Source organism: Numenius arquata, chromosome 8 (assembly GCF_964106895.1).
Source record: "Numenius arquata chromosome 8, bNumArq3.hap1.1, whole genome shotgun sequence".
Taxonomy (NCBI): domain Eukaryota; kingdom Metazoa; phylum Chordata; class Aves; order Charadriiformes; family Scolopacidae; genus Numenius; species Numenius arquata.
Window position 1 is genome coordinate 29,137,452 of NC_133583.1, and position 25,988 is coordinate 29,163,439.

Here is a 25,988-nt window from a genome sequence, read left to right on the forward strand (position 1 = left end):
ACACCACTAAAGAGCAAAAGTAGTGGCAGATGCAGCATCCCACTGGCCTGGCCTACCTCTGCACTCTTGATTCGTAATGTTTGCCCATCTGCTAAGATCTCCACATTTGCAGACTCTGAAATTATGTGCCTGTTCTTGTACCAGGAGATGACTGGTGGCGGAATAGCGTTGGATTCACACTCTAATATCACCGGGGTGCCCACTCGCACGTTCAGCACTGTCAGTGAGGTTCCACTATGGTCTTTGATGCTTGGGGGCACTGTAGAAGAAGCTCAGAGTTATTTCTGCCTTTGTTCTGTGAGAGGGCAGAAAACAACCTAACAAATATAAAATTTCAAAGCAATAGACACTATTTCAGAAAACTGTAAAAAACAAACCAAGGACGGTTAGGAAACTCTTCTTCTGACTTTCCCCAGCTTGGTTTCTGGCAATACAAGTATATTCACCATCATCAAGTAGTTTGGCTCGGGGAATCTGCAGAGTCCGAGCACCTGAAGTAGAGAGAGAAGGCTTGACATTTATTCTATGGTTATTGTATCATTCTTATTTTAAAATTGCAGGTCCAACAGACCGAGCACAGCCACTAAATTAACCTCAGATTCCAAATATCACTTAATTGCCATTGCTTTTTAAGGTTCATTTATCCTTAAAAAAAATAAAAACTCCAGACGAGAGAACTAAAATTTTAGGGTAAACTTCACTAGTGCTGTTAATTATGTTTGGACCACCAACACTCCTTTTAGAACTGTTTCTTTCATAGCTACTAACTGCTGTCTCCTAATCTAACTACACCCTTTCCACTTAATTCTGTCACTATCCCATTCTTTATTCTCCAGTCTTGTCAGTCTCCATTTGTGAAGCCACTTACTGCCTGTGCATACATCACCAATCTGTAAAGATGCCTCTACTGCCATTAAGCTATTTCCATGTCTATGCTTTAGTCTACCCCGTAACACAGCCCCCTGTCACATAATACCGGCAAGAGAGGACTGAGCACCACACAAGTGATCTGCACTTGATACTCGGGGCTGAAGATAAGCAGCAGGAGCAGAAATGACACAGACACTCAGGGACCTTATTTAGTGAGTAGCTTTGAATGGTTAAGACGACCTCCAAACACACAGATTTCTTCCTGAGAGTTCAGCAGGGTTAACCCAGGTTCCCACTGACATCTACGGGAAGGTTTTAACTTTTTGTCATCCAAGCCAGCAGAATGTACCTTAGCCTCCATCACAATTTCTGACCATTTCTTTGAAATGTGAGCCAAAGTGACTCAAATTTAATCAATACCCATATCAAAGCACCTCTGTTATGTGACTTGCCCTCTAGTCTTTTCCACAGAGTTTATTTCAGTCTGAGCTAGCTTTCTTTAAAAGTGAACCCTTCCAACAGCCAAGAAATTATTAAACACAGTAGACCAAGTGTCTTGTCTACTCACTGGAACAATGCTAAGAATATATTGGCTTCATAAATAACGGCCATTGCCCTTGTTAACACAAAACATGCAGAAGTTGAGCCCAAAGGCTGTAGAAATAGCTGAGATTCCTCACCAGGCACAATAAAAGTGTTGGTATTCGAACTGAGAGGTTTTCCATTCTTGAGCCAGCTAAGATCAGGAGGCGGAAAGCCAGTGACCTCGCAAGTCAGAGAGATGAAATTATTCACTACCACAGTCAAATTCTCAGGATTAGTACCAACAACAATTGGAGGAACTGTGGAGAGAAATGCACCAATAAGATCTATCATAGCACCAACAATGTTCCACAAGATCCTGATTTACTAAAATAAAGCTGAATTGTTGAGTTTTGCCAAAGGGTCAAGTTGCAAAAACCTTTCACATCCTATGAATGGGTCCACTGCTTTTTGGATGTATCTGGAAATATGACTAAAGTCAGTCTAACGGTCATTCTTGTTCCTACAATTCACAAAAATTTCAATGACTTAGTCTGCAATCCTTCTGTGATTGAGATTTGGGAAGGCTAATTAAGAGATCCTGCAGTTCCTTGACTAATGCACTATCAGTTTTAAAATGCTGTACTTATAGGACACTTGCTACTTAAGGCAGGACAGACTAAATTTACCTTGTCAGGATATGTACTATAACGAAGTATAATTTCTTCCTGATTGTATTGCTCCTATTCTTTCTCAAACAGTCCGTTTTCTCATTATAGAGAACCAAAAAATTATTCCTTCTGATAAAGTTCAGAGTTGTTGTGTTAACCAGACAAGCCTATTGTTTAGTAGTGAGCTAAGCAGTTTAAAATTCCCGCACACAAGCGTTGCTCTAAGGGGTGCATTTTTAAGCTTACAAGTCCCAGTGTTTTTAAATACAAGAATATTTTGACATTTGACCTTTCTACAAGAACTATTTAAAATGAAATAACTGTAAATCTCTTCCTTTTAATAAACCCCAAGTTTTAGTTTCCATGTTTTTGCAGTGTGGACATATAAAACACTTAAGAGGAAAGCAAAAGCATGTTCTTGGCACTATTGGGTGGAAAAATCATTCCAAAGAACACATGGAATCCTCTTCTTCAAAGACAGAAATGTTAAAGTATTTTGGACGATATCCACCAGAAATACTTCAGCTGCTCTCTGTCACTTGAATGACACAAAACGGTCATTAAGCCAAGTTTATTGCTCCTCTGGGGCACTGCAGAAACAAGAGGAGTCAATGTAAATGGGTGAATTCAGTCCATATTTTTCAACTTGGAATAATTAAAGGTTATCTCCCTGATAATGAGTGTAAAATGGTTCACTAGACTAAATAGAGAATTCTGATCTGATGACATTTTATAGTTATTTATATTTATTTACTTTTACAGTTACTTTCTCACAGATGTGATTATTGGCAGCGCAAGACAGCGGGACAAATACACAGGGCCAAATCTGAGCCATCTTTTTAATGAATTTTGCTTGAACTATATAAACGGTACGTTTCAAATTCTGCAGCCTTCGCAGCATATGCAAACCACTCACAAATATACCATAGGAAACCTGCATATAGACGAGTAAGGGGCTCCATTTGAGTATTCAGTGTGAAAATTACCTATTTATTATATATTAAGTTTAGAAGTTGAGATTTTAAAACTGGATGCTTATTTCAATGTTTTAGAAGGTTTTATTTTAATTACTCACCTTTGAGTGACAGTTCCATAGGAAACACAAAAATGCTGGAAAATAACCTTTTTTTTTGAGACTGACAAAACAAAGATCATGCTGCTTAATGATAATGCGTTTTCATCACTGCTTCACCTTGGGTTGTCCTTTCCTGAGGGGCTATAGTCTAATTTTTCAAATGAAACTGCATTCAGAGTTTAATAGACCTAAAGTGGTAGTACTATTGAGCTGGAATTGAAGCTTCATGCAAATATTTCTTTTAAAATAATAGTATTAGACTACAGTCATTATAAACAAATCTTTTAAAGACAATAAGTTTTAATTTAAACAGAAATTTCAAGAAAAACAAAATATTTTTATTTTAAAACAAAACTCAATCATCAGGAAATCTGGATAGACTCCACTGAAGGAAAATAACTTCTCCGAGAATTACTCCAGGGCAAATTCATAGAATCATAGAATCATAGAATGGCTAGAGTTGGAAAGGACCTTAAAGATCATCTAGTTCCAACCTCCCTGCCATGGGTAGGGACACCTCTCACTAGAGCAGGTTGCTCAAAGAGATGCTCAAATTCTTCCCATGACAACACTGGTTTTGGCTAATTGTATTACTGAGTAGAAAAAGGCACTATAAATTTCTTTCATTTAGTAGGTAAATTAGCAGCATGTGTGAATGAGAGAAATATTTATTTCCTCTGTATGCAATAACCTGAGTCAACAAATTCTTTGGATGCTGGTACTGTATTTAAGCGAGAGAGAGAAGATACTGACTTCTTTCTTGTATGTAATACAGAAGATTAGCTAGCTAGCAAGGATATGAAAAAGTATACTGATCATATGTAGAAGACTGTCATATAAGTCTCTAAATCATACTGTGCAAGTAGATAAAGATGTAGCTGCCAGTATTCCTTGGTAGGTTTTAACATGTACGTGTGCAGATGATTTTGTGGGACTGATGCTTATTTGATCTTTCAGTCAGAATGGAAAGCTGAAAGTGGTAGGAGGAAGAGTGGGCAGAAATAAAAGGAGAAGTTAACGTTAACTCTGAAATGTTGATTAGAGATATCCTGATTTTCTGAAGCTATCAGGAGAGGTATGGGAAGGTGATGGACAGACTGTTTCCTAAATAATGGAAAATGTATTAATTTCCTGATTGTATTTGTTTTAAACTTGTGATGCCAAAGGCCCAATTTTTTTTTTAATCCTACTCTACCTCAACAACAACAACAACAACAACAACAACAACAAAGAATGGAAAGTAATCTCAAAGGAGAAATTAAAAAAAAAACCACCTAAGCCTTTACAATGCCATATCTCCTTGATATCAGTTTGTAACTCCTTATCTCAGGGCTTAGCAACACCCATACAGTATACACACATAGTGACGACACAAGGCTCCCTCAATAATATTTTCCACTTACATGGAATACATATAAAGAGCTGAAGACACAGGGTGTCACAAGCCATGTTTTGCCAAAGTACTTTAAACTTATATTTGATTTCTAGTACGTCAGAATCCCCTTTACAACCAATAAGACAACCTACATGCATAAAGATAAGTATGTGTCTAAGAACACTGCTAAAATTAACAAATTCAGGTTAATCTAAGATTTGAGAGAAGACAACCAGAAAATCATGCATTATTGTACTTACCATGAACATTTAGGTTAAAATACTTTTTGGCACTTCCAGCTATGTTTTCCACAATGCAAATGTACCTCCCAGTATCTGTTATTTGGGAATTCAAAATCTAAGAAAAAGAAACAAGATTGTTGTTGAGTTAATAGATGACAACTTACTGTTAAAGCATCAAGTTTTGGTGTGTACCCAAGGTCTTCAGGGCCTGCAAGTCTGCAGGGTTTTTTTGGTTTGATTTGTTTTTTTGCTACTGCCTTTGCAGTATTATGAAGAAGCCAGTTTGAGAAACTTCCACTGATGCTACTCCTTTCAGAATCTGTTATGCAAATCCATGTGTCTCAAACTTCCAGAAAGTCAGCATAGTATCTTTCACACGAAATTAATTCAAATTGAGTAACAAAACAACTATTCAGAAAATATTTTAAATAAAAATCAGTGTTCTATATGTTCTGTAGTTTTTATTGTATTCTTAGGTCATGCTGTGAAAATGGAGAGAATTAAGTTCAGCGCTCTGTTTTAACAGTTTCATCCGGTGTCATCCATTGATTAGGATGGGAGGGGCAGGGGCTTGTTCTTCAGAATTCACTATTTTCTTCAAATGAAAAAAAAAAAAGTACATTTTGCAATAATTAAATTCTGTTAGGGAAACTTGGACAAAACTGACAACAAGAAGTTGTTCTCCACAAAAAGGAACAATATTTTAAACCAAGTGATTTCACCAAAGCAGTTCACAGCACGACCCCACAAACAGTTGGGTCAGCACAACTACACACGAGTGGGAAGAAGCAGCTGAGGGACAGGGAAAAGGGACAAAATCTCTTTAGGTTTGCAGCACCTTGTAGGAAAAAAAAATAATTCAGAATCTCATACTCGGCAAATCTAAACGGTTTTGTCTTTCTGGGCAGCTTGTGTTTGCGGTGCTAAAAATCTGTTATTCACTAAGACATACCTGTAACCTCCTCCCATTGGACAAAAACGTGTGTTTGTCATCTTCTGCTAGCAGGTGGCCATCCTTTTGCCAGGTAATACTTGGAGAAGGGCTCCCACTTGCAACACAGTCCATCACCGCAACCTGGTTCACAAGCACAGTCACTTCTTCAGGCAGATCACCATCAGCTCCACTGATGGATGGTGGTACTACAAAAGAGCAAAACATGACAAGAATACTGTGACTTAGTATCTCCCAGTAGTTTTTGTTGGGTTTTTTTTTTTAAGACCGCCCACCAATCTTTTAGATTGGGTTTTTATAAGAAAGTAGTGAAATCTTCAGTGAATACAGTGAAAGATAATAAAATCTCAAGAGTAGTTCAGCTGCAACAAATCTGTATAACTCAAGAGACTGCAGGAGAAATACGCTTATTCACAGCAGCCATAAAGAAGAGGAGGTGAAAACTCATTTTTCAGCTAGTCCGTCATGTTCTTTGCTGCCAGAACAAAAGAGGATTTCCAAAGCAGGCCCTCTTCCTAAAAATAAATCAGTGTTTTCTGTGGAAGATACAGAAATACAGGTAAAGAAATGTTTCCCAAGGCAAAAGCCTTGAGTACATCAACAGACAAAGCAAGCAGCACACAAAAGATTTCTGTGCAATGTTTGTAAACAGATCACAGAAAACAGACTCTGCAGGCATTCAGCAGTTGATGTAAATCATCAATTCCCTTACACCTTTGGGAGTTTTGCTGGTACTTTAGAAAATGATAACTGAAATAAGGCGAGAGAAAAGTCCAGTAGGTAAGAATTTTTAACTGGAAACTGGATAAGGAACAAGGGATACTAAGATAAAACCTGGATTTCTACATATAATTTTCTTTCTGGCGAAGTGTGAAAGGGATAACTCAATTGAGTTCCTATAACGATAATGTAAAAACATACTGAACTAACAACATTAATGCTATTTTCATGCAATTCTGTATGTTTCTACAAAATTCTAGCGCCTTATATAAACACATTAATTTCATAGTTTACAAACATGCAGAATTTATGAATTTTAAAAACATTAAGTAAACCTGAACTATAACGGTTCATTAGTTTCCACAGAACTCTTTTTTTTTTTTTGTCATTAAAAAGAAAAAGGAAAGCAGGAAAGCTCACAGAGCACGCGGACATCGTAATGAATGGAATCCTCCCCAGCTTCGTTTACTGCCACACACATGTATCTCCCAGCATCTTCAGGCTGTGCCCGTGGAATCTGCAACACTCGGCCTCCTGGACAGAAAATCCATTCAAGACTTAAATGCAGCATCAAGCAGTTTCCATCATTCCCACACCACATTTCACTAGAGACCTGAGCAAGCAAACTTATGAATGGTCAGCATTTGTTCTGAATTATAACTAACTAAAGACTTTTATTTCCTAGCTGCTTTTTCTACTGGCAGATACTTGGAATTCAGCAATGTTCATACTGAAATGTTAGAAAAGAGTAATTAATTCCACAGAAGGGAATAACATTCTTCAGCAATATGCAGCCAGACATTATTCCTCAATCAAAACCAGAAATATTTCTCAGCAAGGTGACAGAGAACTAATAGGCAAAAGGAAATAAAAGCACATATATTCTCTTAAAGCTGTTGCAAACTTAAAAGAGTCGCTTCTGAAGCTTATAGGTATGTACTATTTTTACTTTTCACTCTATGCCTCGTTGAAGGCATAGCCACATTAATACCTTCAGAAAGAGAGGGCATATTAGGGATACGTTTTGGGAATGGTTGTCATTGGTCTTCCAATAGATGAGCCATAGGTAGACAAAATGACATTATCCCCAACACTGCCCTTCTTCTGAAACCTTCTTCGTCTGTACAGAAAGGCTCCCTTGTTGTACTCTCAGCATTATGGCCACCTCTCTCCCTTTCCCATGTGAGATTAAGTAAGAGCTCATGGCCATTTTTCTGCTAGAAACAGTACTTCCATGCCTCACTCCCTGGTTAAGATGTTTTTCTACTCCAATTATGATTTTGCTTAAGCAAAACTTAATAATAAGAAAATAAATCAGGAACACATCAGAGAGAAGGCATCACTGTGTTTTATTTTACAACACACCATATGAAAGATAAATAGTCACATTCACACCATTTTAGGGACTACTTTTAAATGAAAGAAGGAAACAGCTTAAGTCCAACGACTGGAAAAAAAACATTTCCAGTCAAGAAAGTCTGAAAAGACTTAATGCAGTGCTTTGAAGGGGAAAAGTTTATTACTACACAAATACTAGCATTAACACCATTTCTTAAGGTCAGAGAGTGACATCTTAATACTCACCTGGTAATATTAGTACTTTATCACTAGAGCTCAGAGGGTAGCCATCTTTATACCACGTAAGAACAGGAGGAGGAACAGCATTGGTCTCACAGTACAGTGAAAGGGGATTGTTGACAATCACATCTTTGCTTTCTCCACCTCTTCCTGTATCTACCGTGTTACCGGCTTCCCATTCCTTATAAGGTTTTGGGAAACTAGGAGGAACTACGACCAAGGAGGGGGAAAATGTTAGAGTTTTACATCAGAAATAGTCAGTTTTAAAGTCAAGAAATCAGAAGATACTGTAATTGTTGTTAAATCGCAGCAAAAAAATTTGGGGTATTAAATTAATGCCTCCCCCTAATTTAGATTAGCCAGGAAAATTCTAGTTCTTTTCATCAGAATGAACAATTGAGCAATCTACTGAATATTTTCTGAAGAGTAATAAATAACAGTTTAAGAAGACCTGACAACAAAACACAGAGGGTATTAATCAACAACAGTACTTAAATAGTAAGCTATCTGGTTTAACTCAAGTTCTAATTTTGTCTAAATTTTCAGAAATGACTAATGATTGTTTTCTTGTATTTACACACAGTGTGTAGGCCAACAGGATGCTTATGTCTGGGGCCTCCACGTACTACTCAATGCAGATAAATGTGACATCTTAGTTTAAGCTAAATTCAAACTTATTGACGTAGATCAGAGGAAGATCAGCATTGCTATGTCATTCCACTGACTTCAGAAACACTGCATATGTCACAAAACATGAAAGAAATAATAATCAAATATTGTATTTCTTAAAGATGAGGAAAATATATATGAAATAAAAATCACACAGAACAGAAAAGCATTGGATTACACCAAGCAGGTGTAAAGGATGCAAAATTATACAGAATTCCAACATCCCAGAGCATTAGAAAAGGAGGCTAACAGAAGAATTTTATTATCTGAACTCTGTTTACCTTGTATATTTACATCAAATTCCAGCTCATCCTCTCCAGCAATGTTGGATGCCAGACAAGTATAACGACCGGTGTCTGATATTTGAGCTTCCTTAATCTGCAGAGTACGGCCACTAGCTTGGACAACGACATGGTCATCTGGTTTAAGTGGCTGTAAAACAATATTATACGGAAATTAATATTTGGCAAAACATACCCTAGAAATAGCCATATTTGTGGAAGTAATATGAAGTCATCTCTCTTCTGGTCAAATTCAGGTTGTTTCAAAATCCTTCCTAAGGCAATATGCTGGAAGAGAATATTTTGGTTTTGGCATTTCCTCTGCATTGATACCACTGCCAACAGAACACCCTTCAATTTTTGTTAATGCGTCCAGCAAGGCCTGCTTTCAATCTACACAAAGAAAGCAGTTGTTTAGGACGCTAAATTACTGAGGGTCACCACTTAGGACACAGTCATAAGGTAGATGCTCCTGGGATGGCAGCCTTGGCCCACAGGTGGCCACAGGTGCTGCTGCAGCTCAGCTCTTCTCTCATCTGCTCCTCCTTTCCCTCAGATCAAAAGCTTTTCCTCACTGAGTAAACTTGATCAAGCTTCAAGATCCTGGAGACAGTTTTCTTTTCACAGTAGTCAGAAACTCTGCATCTTCACCTTTCTGATCTTAGTAGCTGGTCTCCTCAGAGGATGTGGTTTTACATCACTCCTAACCTCAGCTGCAAGTTGCTGCTGAAAGGAGCAATGCCATCCCCATGAGGCAAGGGCTCTCATGACATCTGATTAAATCAGGCCGATGCAAGCCCTGAACTCACTGGCCAAGTCAATGAGCCGATGGAAAACCTACACTTGTAAAACTAACAGTTTTCTTCTATGAGGTGAACAACTTGATCTAACTCACCCTACAGCCACAAAACCACTAGGACCTGCTGCTCAACAAGGAGACAGTGTGAAGGGAAGGTGTCAAGAGGATGGGGCTGGTCTTTTTTCAGTGGTGCCCAGGGATAGGACAAGAGGAAATGGGCACAAACTTGAATACAAGAAGTTCCACCTAAACAGGAGGAGGAACTTCTTTACTTTGAGGGTGGCAGAGCATTGAAACAGGCTACCCAGGAAGGTGGTGGAGTCTCCTTCTCTGGAGACATTCCAAACCCGCCTGGACACGTTCCTGTGCAACCTGCTCTGGGTGGACCTGCTTTGGCAGGGGGCATTGGACTAGATGATCTCCAGAGGTCCCTTCCAACCCCATATGATTCTGTGAACATAACACGGATGCAGCAGCAACACAGAGATACACAGGATTAGATATTACTGTCCCTAGAATTTACATCACATGTGACAGTAGAGACTACCCTAATGCAACCTGTATCTCTCAATAATGAAAATGGAACACATTAGGGAGTCAGCACTGAACTCCTGGCCTGCAGGGGACAATTAATTTAGTCCATGGATGTGAGTGAAAGCCATTTACTCAGGACCAACCTAAGAAAGATCTGCTGCTCTGACAGCGGCAGCAAGCTGCTTACAGCCACCGTCTTTCTTTGGGGACCTCTCAACTGCCCCCAACATTAATTTTTCATTGGCCATACGATCAGTACGCCCAGGAGATCCTAGAATTACAGCATATGCTTGAATCAGAGGACGTGTAATAGGCTGTCCTGTGACTCCAGGCTGTTTCTGCATGCTCAGTAAATCCAGGAAGAGCTGGTCCAGCTGAGGGGTGCATCAGTCTACCACATGGTAAGTGCCCTACCAAGAACAGCTAAAGCAAGAGATTATATTCTATTTTCTTAAGAAGAGCTGCACTGTTTCTTTTTTAGACATTTATAGACAGCCCCCAGCAGACTGCACATCAGTACAGTCCTGTGGCGTTGCCCTTCAAAACTGCTTCTCCTCCAGACAGATGTTGTTGTGAAGCCTGCGTGTGGCAGGAACCACGCCTCGCTCCCCCTCGCAGAGGATCTAGATGCTTTTGTGGCTTTGTGAGCTCTGCCAGAACTATGTTGGAGGCTCTCTCAGCACTTAGAGGAACCAAGCATGGGGCCGTTCTATAACAGGGCCTTTAGGGACTTTACGCAACAGCCGAAGGACATGTGGTCATACCATGGGATGCTACTCCTAGGCAGGGCCCTCCACCCTTAAAGCACAGGCCAGTGGTAGCCCCTGGAAACTGATGTCTCCTCAGTGGCACTGCCAAGCACCCACAAAAAAGCAAGGGTGCCAATTTGTGGAGGTCTGGCCAACAGCGAACATCTTAAGATGCATAACGGGTCATCCCGCCAGTAGGATGGCGGGAAGATGACTTCCCACTGACTTCAGCAGTGCAAATGAGCCTGTTACACTGTGTGAATGTTCATTAATAGTGATACTGAATATGCAGTTGTTTCTGCATGAAATCCACCCATTAGAAGGAATTAAATTTGTGACTGGCCTGTCCATCCTTGTACCAGCTGATGGCAGCAGCAGGAATGGCGTGAGCTTCACACTCAAGGGTAAGGCTGTGGTTTACTTTGATCTTCGCTTCTTTCGGGGAGAGACCCATCCCTGAGATATCCCCTTTGTTAATGGTGGGTGGAACTGCACAAAAACAAAGGGAGCAAGAGGGACTTTCATGACCTACTGCCTTATCCAGCATTTCAAAATTAACAGGACAAAGAGAAAGCCTGCATGATAACCTCAGAGAAAGCAAGTGCATTCCCCCTATAATCTTCCTCTTCCCCACGGCTGAATTTGTCTTTATATATATATATGTATTTTAAACTATTTTTACTATATTTATTATAGATAAAAATACATAAAACTGTGTTTAACAGTTTTAGACATGCAAACTTGACTGTAGCCTTACCTGGCTATAGTACTTTATTATGTGTTTGGTTTGAATTCTATAACATTCAGTGTACTGCAGTCATTAAAAAGCATTTTAATGGAAACTAATATGCTTGGAAACACATGTTTGAACTGAAGTCCACACTCAGAGTAGCTGGTCAAGACTCAACATTTCCATTCCACTGAAATCGCAGTGTTGCAAAATCTCACTTCCTTCTGAATCAGAATAAAACTAGAACATTTCAAAATTCTTAAACTACCTCCCACCCTGGTCTCATAATCTCTTTTAATTATTTTAAATGCTTTCAAAGCATTTTCCATTCTTTTTTCAAAGGGAAATTTTAAATTCTCCTTAATGTTTACAGTACCATAATAACTGACAGCTGCAATGGTATTTAGGGTGGGGGGGGCTTTATGTTGCTACATAGCCATACTTCAATAACGAACTCTTTTGTCACGTTCTCATTATTCCAAATCCAATGGGGCCTTATTAGGGACTTAGTGTAATTAAAATAACAGTACGGGTACTGTGAGGGAGCAAATCAAACTTCAATTCAGACTAGGAAATAAAAAAAAACAACGATGAAAAACTATGCTTGACTGAGCCTATAATGAAGAGTTTGAGCATTAAATAGCATTTTAATTTAGTTGAGCATTAAAGCACAGATATTCAAAGGACAATGTGCTGACAGGAAGCCTTCAATGGCAAAGCTTTTGTGCATATGATATTTTATGGAAGGATATAAAAACAGTATCCTCCTGTTTTACCTTACTCAAGAAAGTTTCTTATTAGATGTTACAGGTCCCCACCCCTCCTTTTCTTCTAAAATAGTTTCTTTGCTCACGAGATTCTCTGCTCACATCTCCCATTGCGCTGCACTCGTCTGATTCGAAAATCATTACCAACTAAGCATTGTGGAAGAAACTGGAGTTCAGTATTTCTTAAATGTCTTCCCCTGGGTGGTACAGAATTTTAGCCCAACAGCAGCATTTGTACAGGATGCAACAGCAAACTTTTCTAGTGTCTCTCTTCAAGCAATGTCATGAGCTAATGCAGATGTTTGTTAAATAAAGCTACTAACAGAAATTCTTGTATTCACCAGCATAGGTAACACTGCAAAGGGGGAAAAAATGGAACAACACAGACACAAAAAATAATTTTAAAAACGTGGAAGTATTTCCGTACTGTAGACTTTCATTTCATAGTGTTTCAAAGTTTCTCCAGCCTCATTTGTGGCTATACAGGTATATCTTCCAGCGTTGTCCTCCTGTGCATTTAGAATCTGCAGGGTTCGACCACCTGCCAAAAGACATCATTCTTTAATAGCATTGACACTATACTCTTGCTTCCCAATTATTTAAATAGTTTCTGCAGCATATTTTCAACACTTTGGTCCAAACTGTGGCCTTAGATGAGCATGAAAAACCGATTGCTTACCGCCATGTATTCTGTGTAATAAATGAGTGCATAATTTGCAGGAGTGCTTTAGATCACAACTCCTGTTGCCTACAGATTCTCAAAAAATTTGTTAACGTAGTTCTGTACAAGAAACTTCTTGAAGATATTTAGATAGGAAAACATTATTTATGGTTCTGCACTTCAGCCACAGACCAAGGGAAAGGAGGCATAAGTGGTAAGGCTAAGCAAAAAGAGTCTATTCGACACACGTGGGTGGATGTGAGTTTCTGAACTGCCTTTCTGTTCCAGTGCGGTACTTCATATGAAAGAGGTCCTTCACTCCCTCTGGAGAACGGACAGAAGCAACAGCCACAATGCGAGAAGTGTAAACATGAATGGATCAATAGGATTTAAGACTTCAGGTGGCCTCTACAACTTTGACATCCACCTGTTTCCATCCCATAGTATCCTGTTTATTTATCCTGTCTGCATTCTCAGAGATGAGTCACTATTTAATTTGGCTTCAGCTCTTCTCAGACTGCATCTCTAGAAGTTGTCCCCCTATGTAGTAATTCAGTTCCTCACTATCAATAGCGACTCATTCTGCCTCTGAACACTTGCAGTCAACAATGCCAAAGTACTTGTTCATCTACATTACTTCAGCGTCACCAGTGAAGCTTGTTCCTGTTTCCCACCACCATAGATGTGCTAGGTAAGAGTTACTCCACAAATTAAAAATGGCAAGTTTCTAATGACCAAGAAAAATGTTCCACCTCCTTTTTTTCACGGATGTTGTTTATCTCTCTCTCCATCTAATTTCCACACTTGATTTCAACTTATTTATACTCATTATTAACTCCAATTAACTTGTTTGCCATCATTTAGCTTTACAGAAAAAAAGGATAAATACCTGAATACAAATAAAATACAAGTATATAATCAGTTAGTTGTGAAGCACTTCAAAAATATTGGAATGGGAAGTGCTGCAAAAGTACAAATGTAGCACTTAATAGAAAAATATCCTTTGAGTTTTCAAAAAAATCTATAACAGGAAACTAAAAAATGAAAGAATGAAGTGTTATTTCTCAATAACGACAAAAATTTACCTGGCAAAATGCGGATATTTCTGTTTGATTCTAAAGGATTACCATCTTTCAGCCAGGTGATTGTAGCTGGAGGATAGGAATAAGCCTCACAAACCAGCGATGTTGGGCTGTTGAGGATAACAGTGACATCTTCTGCATTTCCATGGCTGTCTGCACCCACAATGGTTGGAGACACTAGAAACAACAAAATCATTAACCAGAGGAAGGACTTCTATGAGAAGCCAATTTTCTGTTCCCTGTTCAGTCTAGGAAACTGGTTGCAGCCTTAAATAGCTGGGAGGCATTCCTACAAGGAGGATGGAAACCCAGCACCAGGCCAACATTCACGGGTTTATGTTTTGTCCTTAGCTCAACAGTCAGCCCATGTCAGTGGAATCCATCCACCCTTACCCTTTGTCAAACACAGGTCAGCAGGAAGCCAGCCACCACTTCTTGCGTAGCTGCTGGCAGACCCACTGCTTGATGATCCTGTGAGCAGCAGATTGGTAGGAGGCATGAGCCTAGGAAATGAGGATGTAGAAAACAAACTTGCCATTGTTTGCATTTGGTTATGCAATTACCGTCATGGAAAAAAAAAATAAAAAGAACTGCAGATGGTTTCAGCTTTTATGAAGAGATCACAATCTGAAGTGCTCTGCAGACACTCCTTCCCTGAATTACAATAAGCCAATGCACTGTCCTGCTCATTCCCTACAGACAACGTCCTGTTATAGTTCCGCATTTTCTAGCTCTATATTGTCTAAAGCAGAGAACTGCTGTTTCTATTGAACTACTATTATTTACCAATTACTAAGCTACAAGATTTTAATTGTAGACAGGCAACTTCTGCATTGCTGCAGTTAAAGTACTATAAAATTCCAATGTGATTATCTGTTTTTTCCTGAGATGAATATTTTCTCTGCAAGAGCCAGCCCAGCTGTCTTACCAAGTACATTAAGACTGTAACTTTTGCTCTTATCTCCAGCTGTATTGGATGCAATACATGTGTATCTCCCTGTGTCTGTGACTTGAGCATTCTCGATTTGCAGGAAACGCCCACTGGACAGAAACTTGTGATCTTCATCCTCAGTTAGAGATTGCCCATTCTTTAACCAGGTGATCTGTGGTACAGGGTTTCCTTAATGGAGTAAATAAAATTGCAAATATTAGTTGTTGCACAGTCTCTAGGATATGCCAAGATATCTGAAAAACACAAAAATACAGTTTCAGATGCCCTTTTAAAAATACATCCTTTAGGGAGATGTTTTGGAATACGTATTCTAAGGTATTTGAATCTCCTGAAGTAATATACACCTCCTCTTAAATTCCACAGGCCTTTAGAGAAGAATTATCACAGCAACTATCCTCTTGGTTACATTTTATACAACCTTTATACAAAGGAGTGCTTAGTCCTGCTATAAGCACTAATTCTAGGTTAATTCTAAGCTAATTCTAAATTAAAAAATTCCACTGCACTTAAAATTCCATTAAAAACACGCTACTCAGAACCAATGATGATCGACACTATGGGTCTGATCAGCAAAGATAAGAAATATTGTATACTTTTACCTATCACTTCACATGTTAGGGTAACTCTGTGCTTCTCTTTCACTTTTACATCTTCCAATTTATTTTCACCCACAATCCTTGGAGGCACTGCAAATAAACAAGAAGACAACATCAGGAAGTATTACTTGCAACCAATTTTAATAGAACAAAGACACACTCAGGCTGTATCTCAGCCCATGCTTCCCTTAATCACATCAATCTATGAATGGCTCAGATCTACCAGAAACGGGTCCAGATGTGAGACACTGCAGAGCTATCCTACCTGGACAACAGATATGCACTGTTCTGCGCCCCTTCATCATACAAGCCCACACAAAAGGCAAAAGAGGACCTCAGACCCATAAAGTACTCACCTCACTTCGTCTTCAGAGCTAGAGAGACACTCAGGGTGCTGAGGAGTATGGTCTGTAGGGCAATATTTCTGAGTATGGTTAGGAAGGCAATGGTGATGACCATTCGTCAGTGGGCCTAGGTTTGATTTTATGCACCAGCAGGTTTTATACATTTTTAAACAAGTTCTATCATGCATATTAAGCAGAAAGTCATTTACTTGTTCAAAATCATGTTCTTAAGTTTAAGAGTTGTTTGTTTTCCAACAGTTATTGAAAGCATCTATCTAGAACTCTAGGAAAAGAATCACAGAATCACCTAGGTTGGAAGGGACCTTTTAAGATCATCTAGTCCAACCAACCAAACAAACAAACAAAAACCAACAACAACTGATCTATTAAAAAAAAAAAGTCATCTTGTCTATTCATATACCATAGGGTCTTTTTTCCCTTACCAGCATGCTCAAAGCAATACAACAGACTACTAACAAGTGGATTCTGTGTAAAGGTATACATGTGTTTTATGCAAACACAGCTAATTCCATATAGGCAGATGAACAAACCATATAGGTCTAAAGGCATCTTGCTGTGGTATAAACTATGTTTCTGTAGGGAAACAGAAGACAAAACCTTACCCTTAAAACACCTTCCTACACCCCAAACAGCTAACTCAATGCAAGGAAACTCTTACTGTATGGCTGACCGCTCAATGATGTTTCCAAATAATCTTGGTCAACAGGACTACACAGACTCATGTGCTCCTGGATGAGGGAGGCCAGACTATGAATGTGTTGGTGAGTAGCTGTAGTGGTGAAGAGCTCTGATCAACTATTTCTCCCAAAGTATAGGCATTTTTAGATTCAGGCCAAAAGAAAATGGCACTACAAATCAAAGTCGGCATGGAGTATAACAGGTTGAAAAGGAGGCCTATAGTTATAAGACGGAAAGCCCAATCTAGAGATTTTGGGAATTTTTGTAACAAAGATGTTGGAGTAGCGAGCCAGATCCCATGCTTTAATAATCCTACAAAATTCAAACTTTCAGCCTATATAGAAGGCCTAAAGAGAGAAGAGGCAAAATACATTCAGCAGCTTATTTGTGATCTACCACTAAGTTGGAAGCAAAAGTTTTATAAAAATAAGAATCATGATAATATGCAGAATACACCAAATGTTTTATACTTATGAAGGGTACAAACTAGAGTGAAGAAGGAAAAAAAGTTGAAAGAGGCTTGCAGCTCACTTGACTTCAGCATGGCTGAAAGTTGGCCTCTGATGAGGACACATGGTGAGATGTGGGTTAGTAGAATTTAACATGCAGGAAGATGTGGCCAGTACTGGCACTCTCATCAACTTGTGATGCAGTTATGATCAAATTTCCTGCTATGACTGTACAAGCAATCCAAAATAGACTTTTGTATGGGTTCTAGTGTCTAAACGCGATGAGACAAAGATGCATCAACTAGCAAAGGAATTAGATGGGGGGAAAATATAACCTAAAATCATAAACTTTTAAGTTGGGCCAAAAGTTACTATTCACGAACAAGCACAGCAATTCATTGCCTTGGCCCCAAAATACAGTAAGACGTCAACACATATTAATTTCAGAAATATGACAAAGCCACACAAAACATTTTGCAAATATATAAATATTATGCTTATTACACCAAGCTCTCCATGCAAACTGGCTCGCCTGTTGCAACTCCTACACCAATTTAGAGAAAAACTGGGATGTCTCTCTACAGTTCCTATTTACAGCAACCTGGTGAATATTCTGTGTCGCTGTCAGGCCACATTCCAGTAACTTTCCTCTAGAAAGACAAAGAAATTACTAGCGGGAGGGAAGAGAAGACTGAACAATGGAATTTTCCACTTAGCCCACTTGAAATCAGCTTCACTGAGCATTTTTGTTCAAGGCAAACAAAGCCTATGCAACAGAGATTCCCAGAACCCTCAAAAACACCCTGCTACTAAAACCCTCCAAAGAAAACAGTAAAACAATGAATGCTTTTCAGTGTTTATCCATCTTTTCCATTCTACCAGACTTACACTTCCATGAGCTCATCAAATAAACATGAACTGACATGAATGCGAGTTATCATTTTCAGGCTGAATATGCCTAAGTCAGCTGAAGGCAAGGGAAGATGATAGTGCTCAGCACCTTAGAGAAAAGAAACTTTCAGGAAAATTGTATACAGTAACGCAGGTTTGCATCAGGCCTGGTAATTACTGATAAAAACAACAAATAGTTACTAAACCAAAACCCAGTATTTTCTGGGAAAAATACCACGTTTAAAAATTAAGTAATGTGACTAAATTACACATTAATGGTTCCAAATAACCATCTGAAGAGCCTGCTCTACCAGTCCCTGTCTAAATATGTTTGTAGGATCACCCACTATCACACTTCATTTATACCCTTTACAATACCAAAGGCTCTACTGACTGAAGGCTTCCACTGGATCAGAGATCTCTATTTTGCAAAACCAAATTCCAGGTCCAGTGTTTAATTTCCCTGTTGGTCTTGGCTTTGCTTTCACACCTTTGTTGCAACAGATTATTACCATCATGCCACTCAGCTATGCATATTATACCCAGTGATGCACAATGATGCTGGTTTTAATTATAAGTATTATCGTATAGGGCTGCACCTTTCTGCATTAGATGCAACAGATTCACATAAATTTCATATGGTTGCCCAGGGCTGTAGTTTTCTTTTTACTTAAATTCAGGCTGGTGCCAAGAGAAATAGGACTATTCCCCTGACCACTTGCTCTTGTCATATTCCTTTCAGCAATACTGGCATTTATAGGCTGTGCAGAGCCTCTCCAAACCAGCAGAGAACTCATCTGGCAGAAAACTAAACTGACCAGGAAAAAGCAAACCCCCACCTTTTCAGACCACCTATAGACTGATTCACCTTGTTCACCATGCCCAGGGGAGAGTGAAGCTACGAGCAACAAGAAAAGAAGAGAGAACGGAAGGCTGGCTGTCAGCATCCCCCGACTTCGATCAGACTGAAATAACAACGCAACTGGAGCCAGTTACATTGACATCATTCCTTTTCAGAAAAGAAACAAATAAACCACAAAACAGAAGTAGCTGCCAGTTACTCCAAATTATGCCTGAAGAATCTTAATTTTAAAAACTAAACAAACAGCAAATTCACATGTAGAAGTAACTTCTCTTTAAAATCCGATTTTCTGACCATGTTATCAAATGCACTTTTCTTTTTTTTTTGCCAAGGATATATGTTTTGGCAGAATAATTTTTAAAATACCAGCAAAGTGTACAGTAGACCTCCTTATCTTCTTCTGCTGTAACAAAAATTATCACATACTTACCTAATATGGAAAGGTCGAAATCCTTCCTCGCTTCTCCTGCAGCATTGGTCACTACGCAAGTGTACTGACCTTCATCTGCTACACTCGTGTGTGTCAAGCGGAGCGTTCTGCCCCCTGAGGAGGAACCCAAAAAACATACAATCATTAAAGTCCTGCTCCAACCAATACACACCCAAATTGTCTGTGCTAACTCTTAAATTTTTTTGTATGTTTTGGTTAAATTTACAGCTGTAAATTTTTTTAATGTGGTCTACTTTTTTTAACGTGCCTTGTTTTGTTGAACAAACAGTAAGAGAAAGTGACTGATCTTACTCCTACTCCCATCGTTTCTGTATGTCTGCTCAGGCCCTCAGCTCCTCACTGCTTTTAGGTCTGTGCTTAACATTGATCATAGTATTCTTTCTAGTCAGTAACTTCCAAACTACCCTGACACATCTACTTTTTTTTTTTCTCCAGAAATTACATTTAAGTGAAATTTGAGGCATCCAGACATTTTCTGAGAATTTCTGGAGGAAGTCAGAGACCAAAGGGAACAATTACTGAAAACTTCGAGACACAGTTCTGGAGTTTGTGCAGAGAAAAATCAAACCTGCTCCACACAGGTCACTCAAACAACACACAGGGGTACAGTGCAGACATAACTCACTGATCAGCATGACCCTGTGACATCCACATTCTCATTATTGGGATATGTCTCAGAAACTTATGTTCCTGGTCATGTGCTTTGACGGAAGAAACTGCTGACCTGGTTAATGGATGTGCCTCTGCCCAAGGAATCCTACGTGCTGGAGGGAGTGCTGTGAGACTGAGGAAGGCTCAGTTCTTGCAGCCTCATGCCACCCTGATCCCTTTGCCCATCCACACCCTGAACAAAGCCATATAAGAAGCAAAATGACACCAAAATCTGCCTGCCGGAGACCATAACTTTCTCAGGTATCACATACCACAGCACACCCGGGGCTCTACTGCTGAGGCAGGATATCATTTTCTACATTTAGCTAAAGCTTAAGAAAAGCTTAAAACTAGTATGCAGCTTAGTGCATGGTCTGCAAGGAAAGCAGAGGTGGTATAGTGGCATTTTTTCCTCTTTTTTTCTAAGGGATATGTAGGAAGCATCATCAAAAGGAAACATCAGCATTGTATCTGAATTAACAGATTCAAAATTGCCAGTAGCGTGTCCACACTTTTAAATTATCTGCAATGCCACGTATGTTTTCAATCAACAGAACCAAAAATCTTGCTTTGGCAAAGCCTTTTACCTCTTACATTAGTCGAGGCGGGGAGGGAGCGGGAATTTAGTGGTGGTGGTGGTTTTTGTTTTTTACAGCTGTACAAGCACAAATAAAATTCCGAATGCCATGTTGGTTACAGTTCACTACCACAACGTGTAGTTTTCTGAAAAACTGCACAAAAGCACAAAGTTTGCTGGAAAACAAAGCACTGAATTCTGGCCTGTTTCCCTACTCCCACTGCAGCTAACATTCAAAGACAATAAACATCTTTTTGTCTCTCACCCTTCCTGACCCTGCAATCCAGGTGGTGATATTAGTGTGGGTGTAGAAATCAACAGACTGCACAGAAACAATCAAGCCCAGAAGAAATTATTTTTGTTGATGGCAACGTTGCACAGAGAGCAATGCATACCAACTCGGATAGTCACATTTATACCAGATAATAATCAGACACCCACTCCTTTTTCCATGTGCCATATGTAAAAACGGGGAAGCAGAAGACAGGACTACCTAGAATGGTAAAAGCTACACTGATGAAAGAAATCCTGAAAAATTCCAGCTTCAAATCCAGTCTTAGCTGAGCTTCTAAACACCTTCCAGTTCCTTTACCTGTCTGATAGTTTTCCTGTATCCATGCTGTAGGATTGCTTGGCTTTGCATGGTGGCTATGTCAAAGTATTAGAAGCTTCATCAAAACTTATTTTCATGGGATTTCTAGCTGTGAGTCATAAACCCAAGAGCAAAGAAACATCTCAGTTGTTGTCTATACATCTCAGTCATAACCAGATACTTAATTACTTCTCTGCGCTCCACGCAGCTAGTCCCCAGACACGTGAAATTGACGCAAAACGTATTACCTGATTGGTACACATTTTCCCTCTGTAATCTCAAGGGCTGCTAACTCAATTTTCTATTCTAAACACAAAAGTTTAATGTCACTGCAGCTGCCAGTCAAGTCACTCCCCTATGGTATTCCGAAGATGAGATTCAGTTAGCTCCAAGGCCAGGAAGTATTTACATGCATTAACTCCTGAAACTCATGAACAGGTTTCCCTTTCTTTTTACATACAGACTCGCAGAAATGACATGTTTTGTTTACTGCCGTATGTATTCATTCTCTCAAAGATTTTTTTACCTTTAAAGGGTAAAATAACTGTGAAGAGGAAGCAGCAGAGAAAACTAATCGAATGAGAAAGCTATTGCAGTATACAGGATGGCACTGACAATGCCACCTACCATCTGACGTATTTCTGAAAATAAGCACTGGACAAACAAACACTAACAGCCAGAATTATGGCTTATCCCATGTCACAGACCAAATAGTTACCACGGGTTTGGCCCATATATATAAAGTTTCGTAGCAATTTTAAAAGTTTACATTAGCTATTTACCAGGTTCTCCAGCCAATCTGACCCCATTTACTGAAAAGCTTGGCATCGAGTAAGTTTCTCTTCTTTCCTTGTCTTTACAGATTATTAAACTAAATCTTCTTTCATGTGAAATACCTGCACTATAGACGCAGAGGGCCCTTCACCCCCTTCTTTTTTTTTTTCTTTTTTTTTTTCAAAAAAAATAAACACCCGACAGCTTTTTCACCTGAGAGGATTCGCATTGAGTTGTTCAAAGTGACAGGCCATCCATTCTTGAGCCATGTTATTGATGGTAAGGGAATTCCTGAAGCTTCACAAACCAGAGATACGGGATTCTTCTCCACAATGCTGATGTTTTCAGGCATCTGTAGGTAACCAGCAATGCTTGGGGGAACTACAGAAAAGAGTAAAGAAAAGGCATACTTCAGAACAAATAAAAATTCATTTTGCTCTCAAAATATTCTGTCATCCAAATAATAATTCACTGAAGCTAAGATAAACTCGGCAAGTGAAGAGCTACAAAATTGAGACATTTAATACTATATATTAATGACATTTTCTTACTGTGTAACGGCATGGAAATATTAAAATTAAATTCTATCAGTTCTATTACCTTTCTTTTACAGCTTAAGATCCCTAGTAAACAACAGTTTATAGTAGTTCTGTCCATGCTACGCTAATTATAATTTCCAGTATCTAATGAAACACTAGGGAAAATTCTAACACTGACAGAATTACCTGTTTTTTCTAATGGAAAGAACAACCCCCTATTAAAATAACTAACACAAATTTATTTTTAGCTTTTCTTTGCTAGGAGTAAGAATATTTCCACTTTGGAAGCAGTTCTGCACTTCTACAGTTCATATTTTAGAACATAAAGCCTGGGGTCAAGAACTGACCAAAACCCTCCAGCACTTTGAGTAGGCTGAGGAGGTTTAAAGTTTCTTTTTACTACCCAGAAGTTTGATAATATGGTACAGCAAGCATTCCAAATTAAAAAAATACATAAAGAGAACTAATAAATAATTTAGGCCTCTCATTTTCAATAATGAGAATTCCTGTGTTTACTTTCACAGTAAAACATGAATGTTCAGTGTTCAATGAAGCGTAAAAAATCGTATGTAAAAGAATTACAGTGGCTATAAGATAACGTGATGTCCCAAACAATTCCATCAAGTCAAATTACAGAGATTAATTATAGTTGGAGGTACCATCTTTAAATTCTTCTGACTGTGCAAAATGAGGGAACCTGATAATTAGTCACTTGAGATACTGGCTATCCTCAGGTAACTGTCCTCCGGTAGTGGCCTCTAGCATGGTGTTCTTGGTTAAACCTTGATTTCTATCTCTCACCATAGAATATTTCCCACCGTGACACCCACCCCAATATTGTATAAAATTACACCGTATCTTGGTTTTTGCCTCTTGGGAGACGGAGCAACTGGGGGTGCATTGATATTAACAGGGACAGAGGTAAAACTTTAAAGTTATAAAACTGGATTTGGATTTTTGTAACAATGCAATTGAAACTCCATCACTGATCTGCAACTGAAACTGCACCACATGTAAAGCCTGCAATAGACACACACGGCGCATTTAGCCACCCAACTATTTCTCGGGTATCCTTTGTTGAACTTAAAGGCCTAATTTGTTTCTGTTATGCCTGCCCTATTTTTCACATACTCACCGTGAACATTTAAATCATATTTCCTGTCAGACAGCCCTGCCACATTGGCAGCAACACAGACATAGCGGCCAGTGTCTGACACCTGGGCATTTTTCAGTTGAAGAAAGTGACCATCGTGAAGTATCGCTATGTCCCCTCCACTGACCAGCAGACGGCCATCCTTCATCCACGTTATTGCTGGTTCTGGAATGCCCTGTACCTTGCACTCCAAGGAAATTTCATTTCCTTGGGTGACGACAACTTCTGATGGGTGGCTACCACCGTTTAATATCACTGGTCGAACTATGAGGGAAAATGAAACACAGTTTAGAAGTCAACTGGAAGCTACATTTCAGGACCTTCACTTAGTTCTGAACAGAGCAACAACCAAGTCTGCCAGATCAACTTTTTCATAAAGAGCAGCGATTGTGGGTTACTGCTGGCAAATCAGTCAGATGCACTCTGAGTGATCCATAGCATTTTCCACAGGGTTGAGAAAAGACAAATAACTTCCCCTCCCCACACCCAAAAGTAAAAATGTTTTTTAAAGAGTACCTTACAGGCAATTTTTAAAATGCAAACACACACACAAAAAAAAAACCAACCAAAATTAAAAAAGACTGCTCCAAAATGCTTAGAATAGATGCTATCAATCCATTCAGATTTCTGAAGGTACTCTCTTTCATGGGATTGTTTAAAAATACCTCCTCTTATTGCTGACAGAAATACAGAATTTGCAGTAAAACTGGAAAATCTAAGTTCAAGTAATTGTTATCACTACTACAGCCTGGTGACAAGAAACATTACACCAACCCCTAAAGGGGTTACGTCCTCATAGTCATCTGTGGTCAAATGCAGTTTCAACAGGTACACGCAATGACTTGGACAAGCTCCGAGTCCAAAGTGTCAAAGTTTTAATTAGGTACCATTCTTCTTGGAGTACCCTGAAATTGTTCTATAGCTAGACATTACTCTCTGAAAATCCTGCAGCTTAACATCACTGTATTGATAATGCTTCCGTAACGTAACTCTATTTCAGAATGGGTAAACTATGAACAGAATTTTTCATGGTCACTTACTGTATACTTGCAAACTGTATTCTTTCTTTGCACTTCCAGCTACATTTGAAGCAATACACGTGTAAGATGCAGCATCAGACTTTTCAGCAATTGAAATCTGTAGCTGTCTGCCTCCAGATAATATCCGAACCCTTCCCAAGAGCTCAGCCACCAGTGGAGAGCCTGTAAGAGACATTCTTTCAGATAAAAACACAGAAAATGGTAATGAGCTTGCTCACGTGGTGTAAAGTCCACTGGCTCATTTACAAATTACTGAGCTAGACAATTATCCATTTTATAACTGCTCTATCAGAGTTTTCCCAGACATCAGAAACTTCACGCAAACAGATTTTGAGGACTCCCCATGTGAATTGCTGACTTCACGACATACAGTCACCTGAGCTAAAGCACAGGAGCTGTCACCACACTCACACCTATCCAGAAAGTTTTGGACACTTCCACTGAGCAGCAAATTCAACACTTTCAGTAAAGTTTGACCCATTGGCCAGTATATAATCATCTCACCCAGCACAGCCAGCGCTTAGAAACATACAATTTAATCTGCACAGCTGGACCATCTGTGTATTGTGTGTCACAATGCACATGTGCATACACTTCTGCCCAGGAAATCCTTCGCAGAAACATGACAGCAAAACAGTACTACGTTCTCTGAGCAGACTTTTCAATCATGGAGACCTCAGATTAGGCAACTATCTTCAGCTTTACAAGCCCCAGGGAGAATTCGTGACAGAAAGAATACAGCGGCCACTGGTAATTCATACAAGCTGCATTTTCATTTCCCACTTGTGCATTTAAAATCCTGTCTATGAACAAGTGCACCAAATGGCACAGGCGATAAAAATCTCGAGTAACGTTTTAAACTGTACTACTTTCTAACTGCCTTTCTAGACTTTCCAACAGGTTCAAGTTTCCACTCTGTCATTAAGTGTATAAACTTTGGCCTTCCAGTACGTTATTAGAACATGTGATACAATGCCTTTTTGCCTTCCAAACACAGGGTTTAAAAAGAACTTGATAAAATTAATCTTCTCTGAAAATTTTATGCAGTAAAAAAAGTGTTTCGTAATTAAAATTTGCTCTTTCCACAAGCCAAAATTAATTTAGGTAGCTACATACCACACTGTATTGTGCCTTCTAGAAA

General features: G+C 39.1%; 1 protein-coding gene across 1 annotated transcript in view; it reads right to left on the reverse strand.

The window, feature by feature from the left end:
• The window catches only part of HMCN1 (hemicentin 1), a 202,018-nt gene that overhangs the window by 49,459 nt on the left and 126,571 nt on the right, over positions 1-25,988 (reverse strand). Inside the window, exons 44-60 of the mRNA XM_074152276.1 lie at positions 24,848-25,009; positions 23,790-24,071; positions 22,329-22,496; positions 19,501-19,614; positions 15,829-15,915; positions 15,206-15,397; positions 14,281-14,454; positions 12,962-13,075; positions 11,381-11,526; positions 8,956-9,106; positions 8,012-8,215; positions 6,848-6,961; positions 5,708-5,895; positions 4,774-4,870; positions 1,551-1,712; positions 378-491; positions 57-259 (exon numbers count right to left, since the gene is read on the reverse strand). Coding sequence (XP_074008377.1) covers positions 57-259; positions 378-491; positions 1,551-1,712; positions 4,774-4,870; positions 5,708-5,895; positions 6,848-6,961; positions 8,012-8,215; positions 8,956-9,106; positions 11,381-11,526; positions 12,962-13,075; positions 14,281-14,454; positions 15,206-15,397; positions 15,829-15,915; positions 19,501-19,614; positions 22,329-22,496; positions 23,790-24,071; positions 24,848-25,009 — 2,672 coding nt within the window. The remainder of the gene's footprint in view (positions 1-56; positions 260-377; positions 492-1,550; positions 1,713-4,773; positions 4,871-5,707; positions 5,896-6,847; positions 6,962-8,011; positions 8,216-8,955; positions 9,107-11,380; positions 11,527-12,961; positions 13,076-14,280; positions 14,455-15,205; positions 15,398-15,828; positions 15,916-19,500; positions 19,615-22,328; positions 22,497-23,789; positions 24,072-24,847; positions 25,010-25,988) is intronic.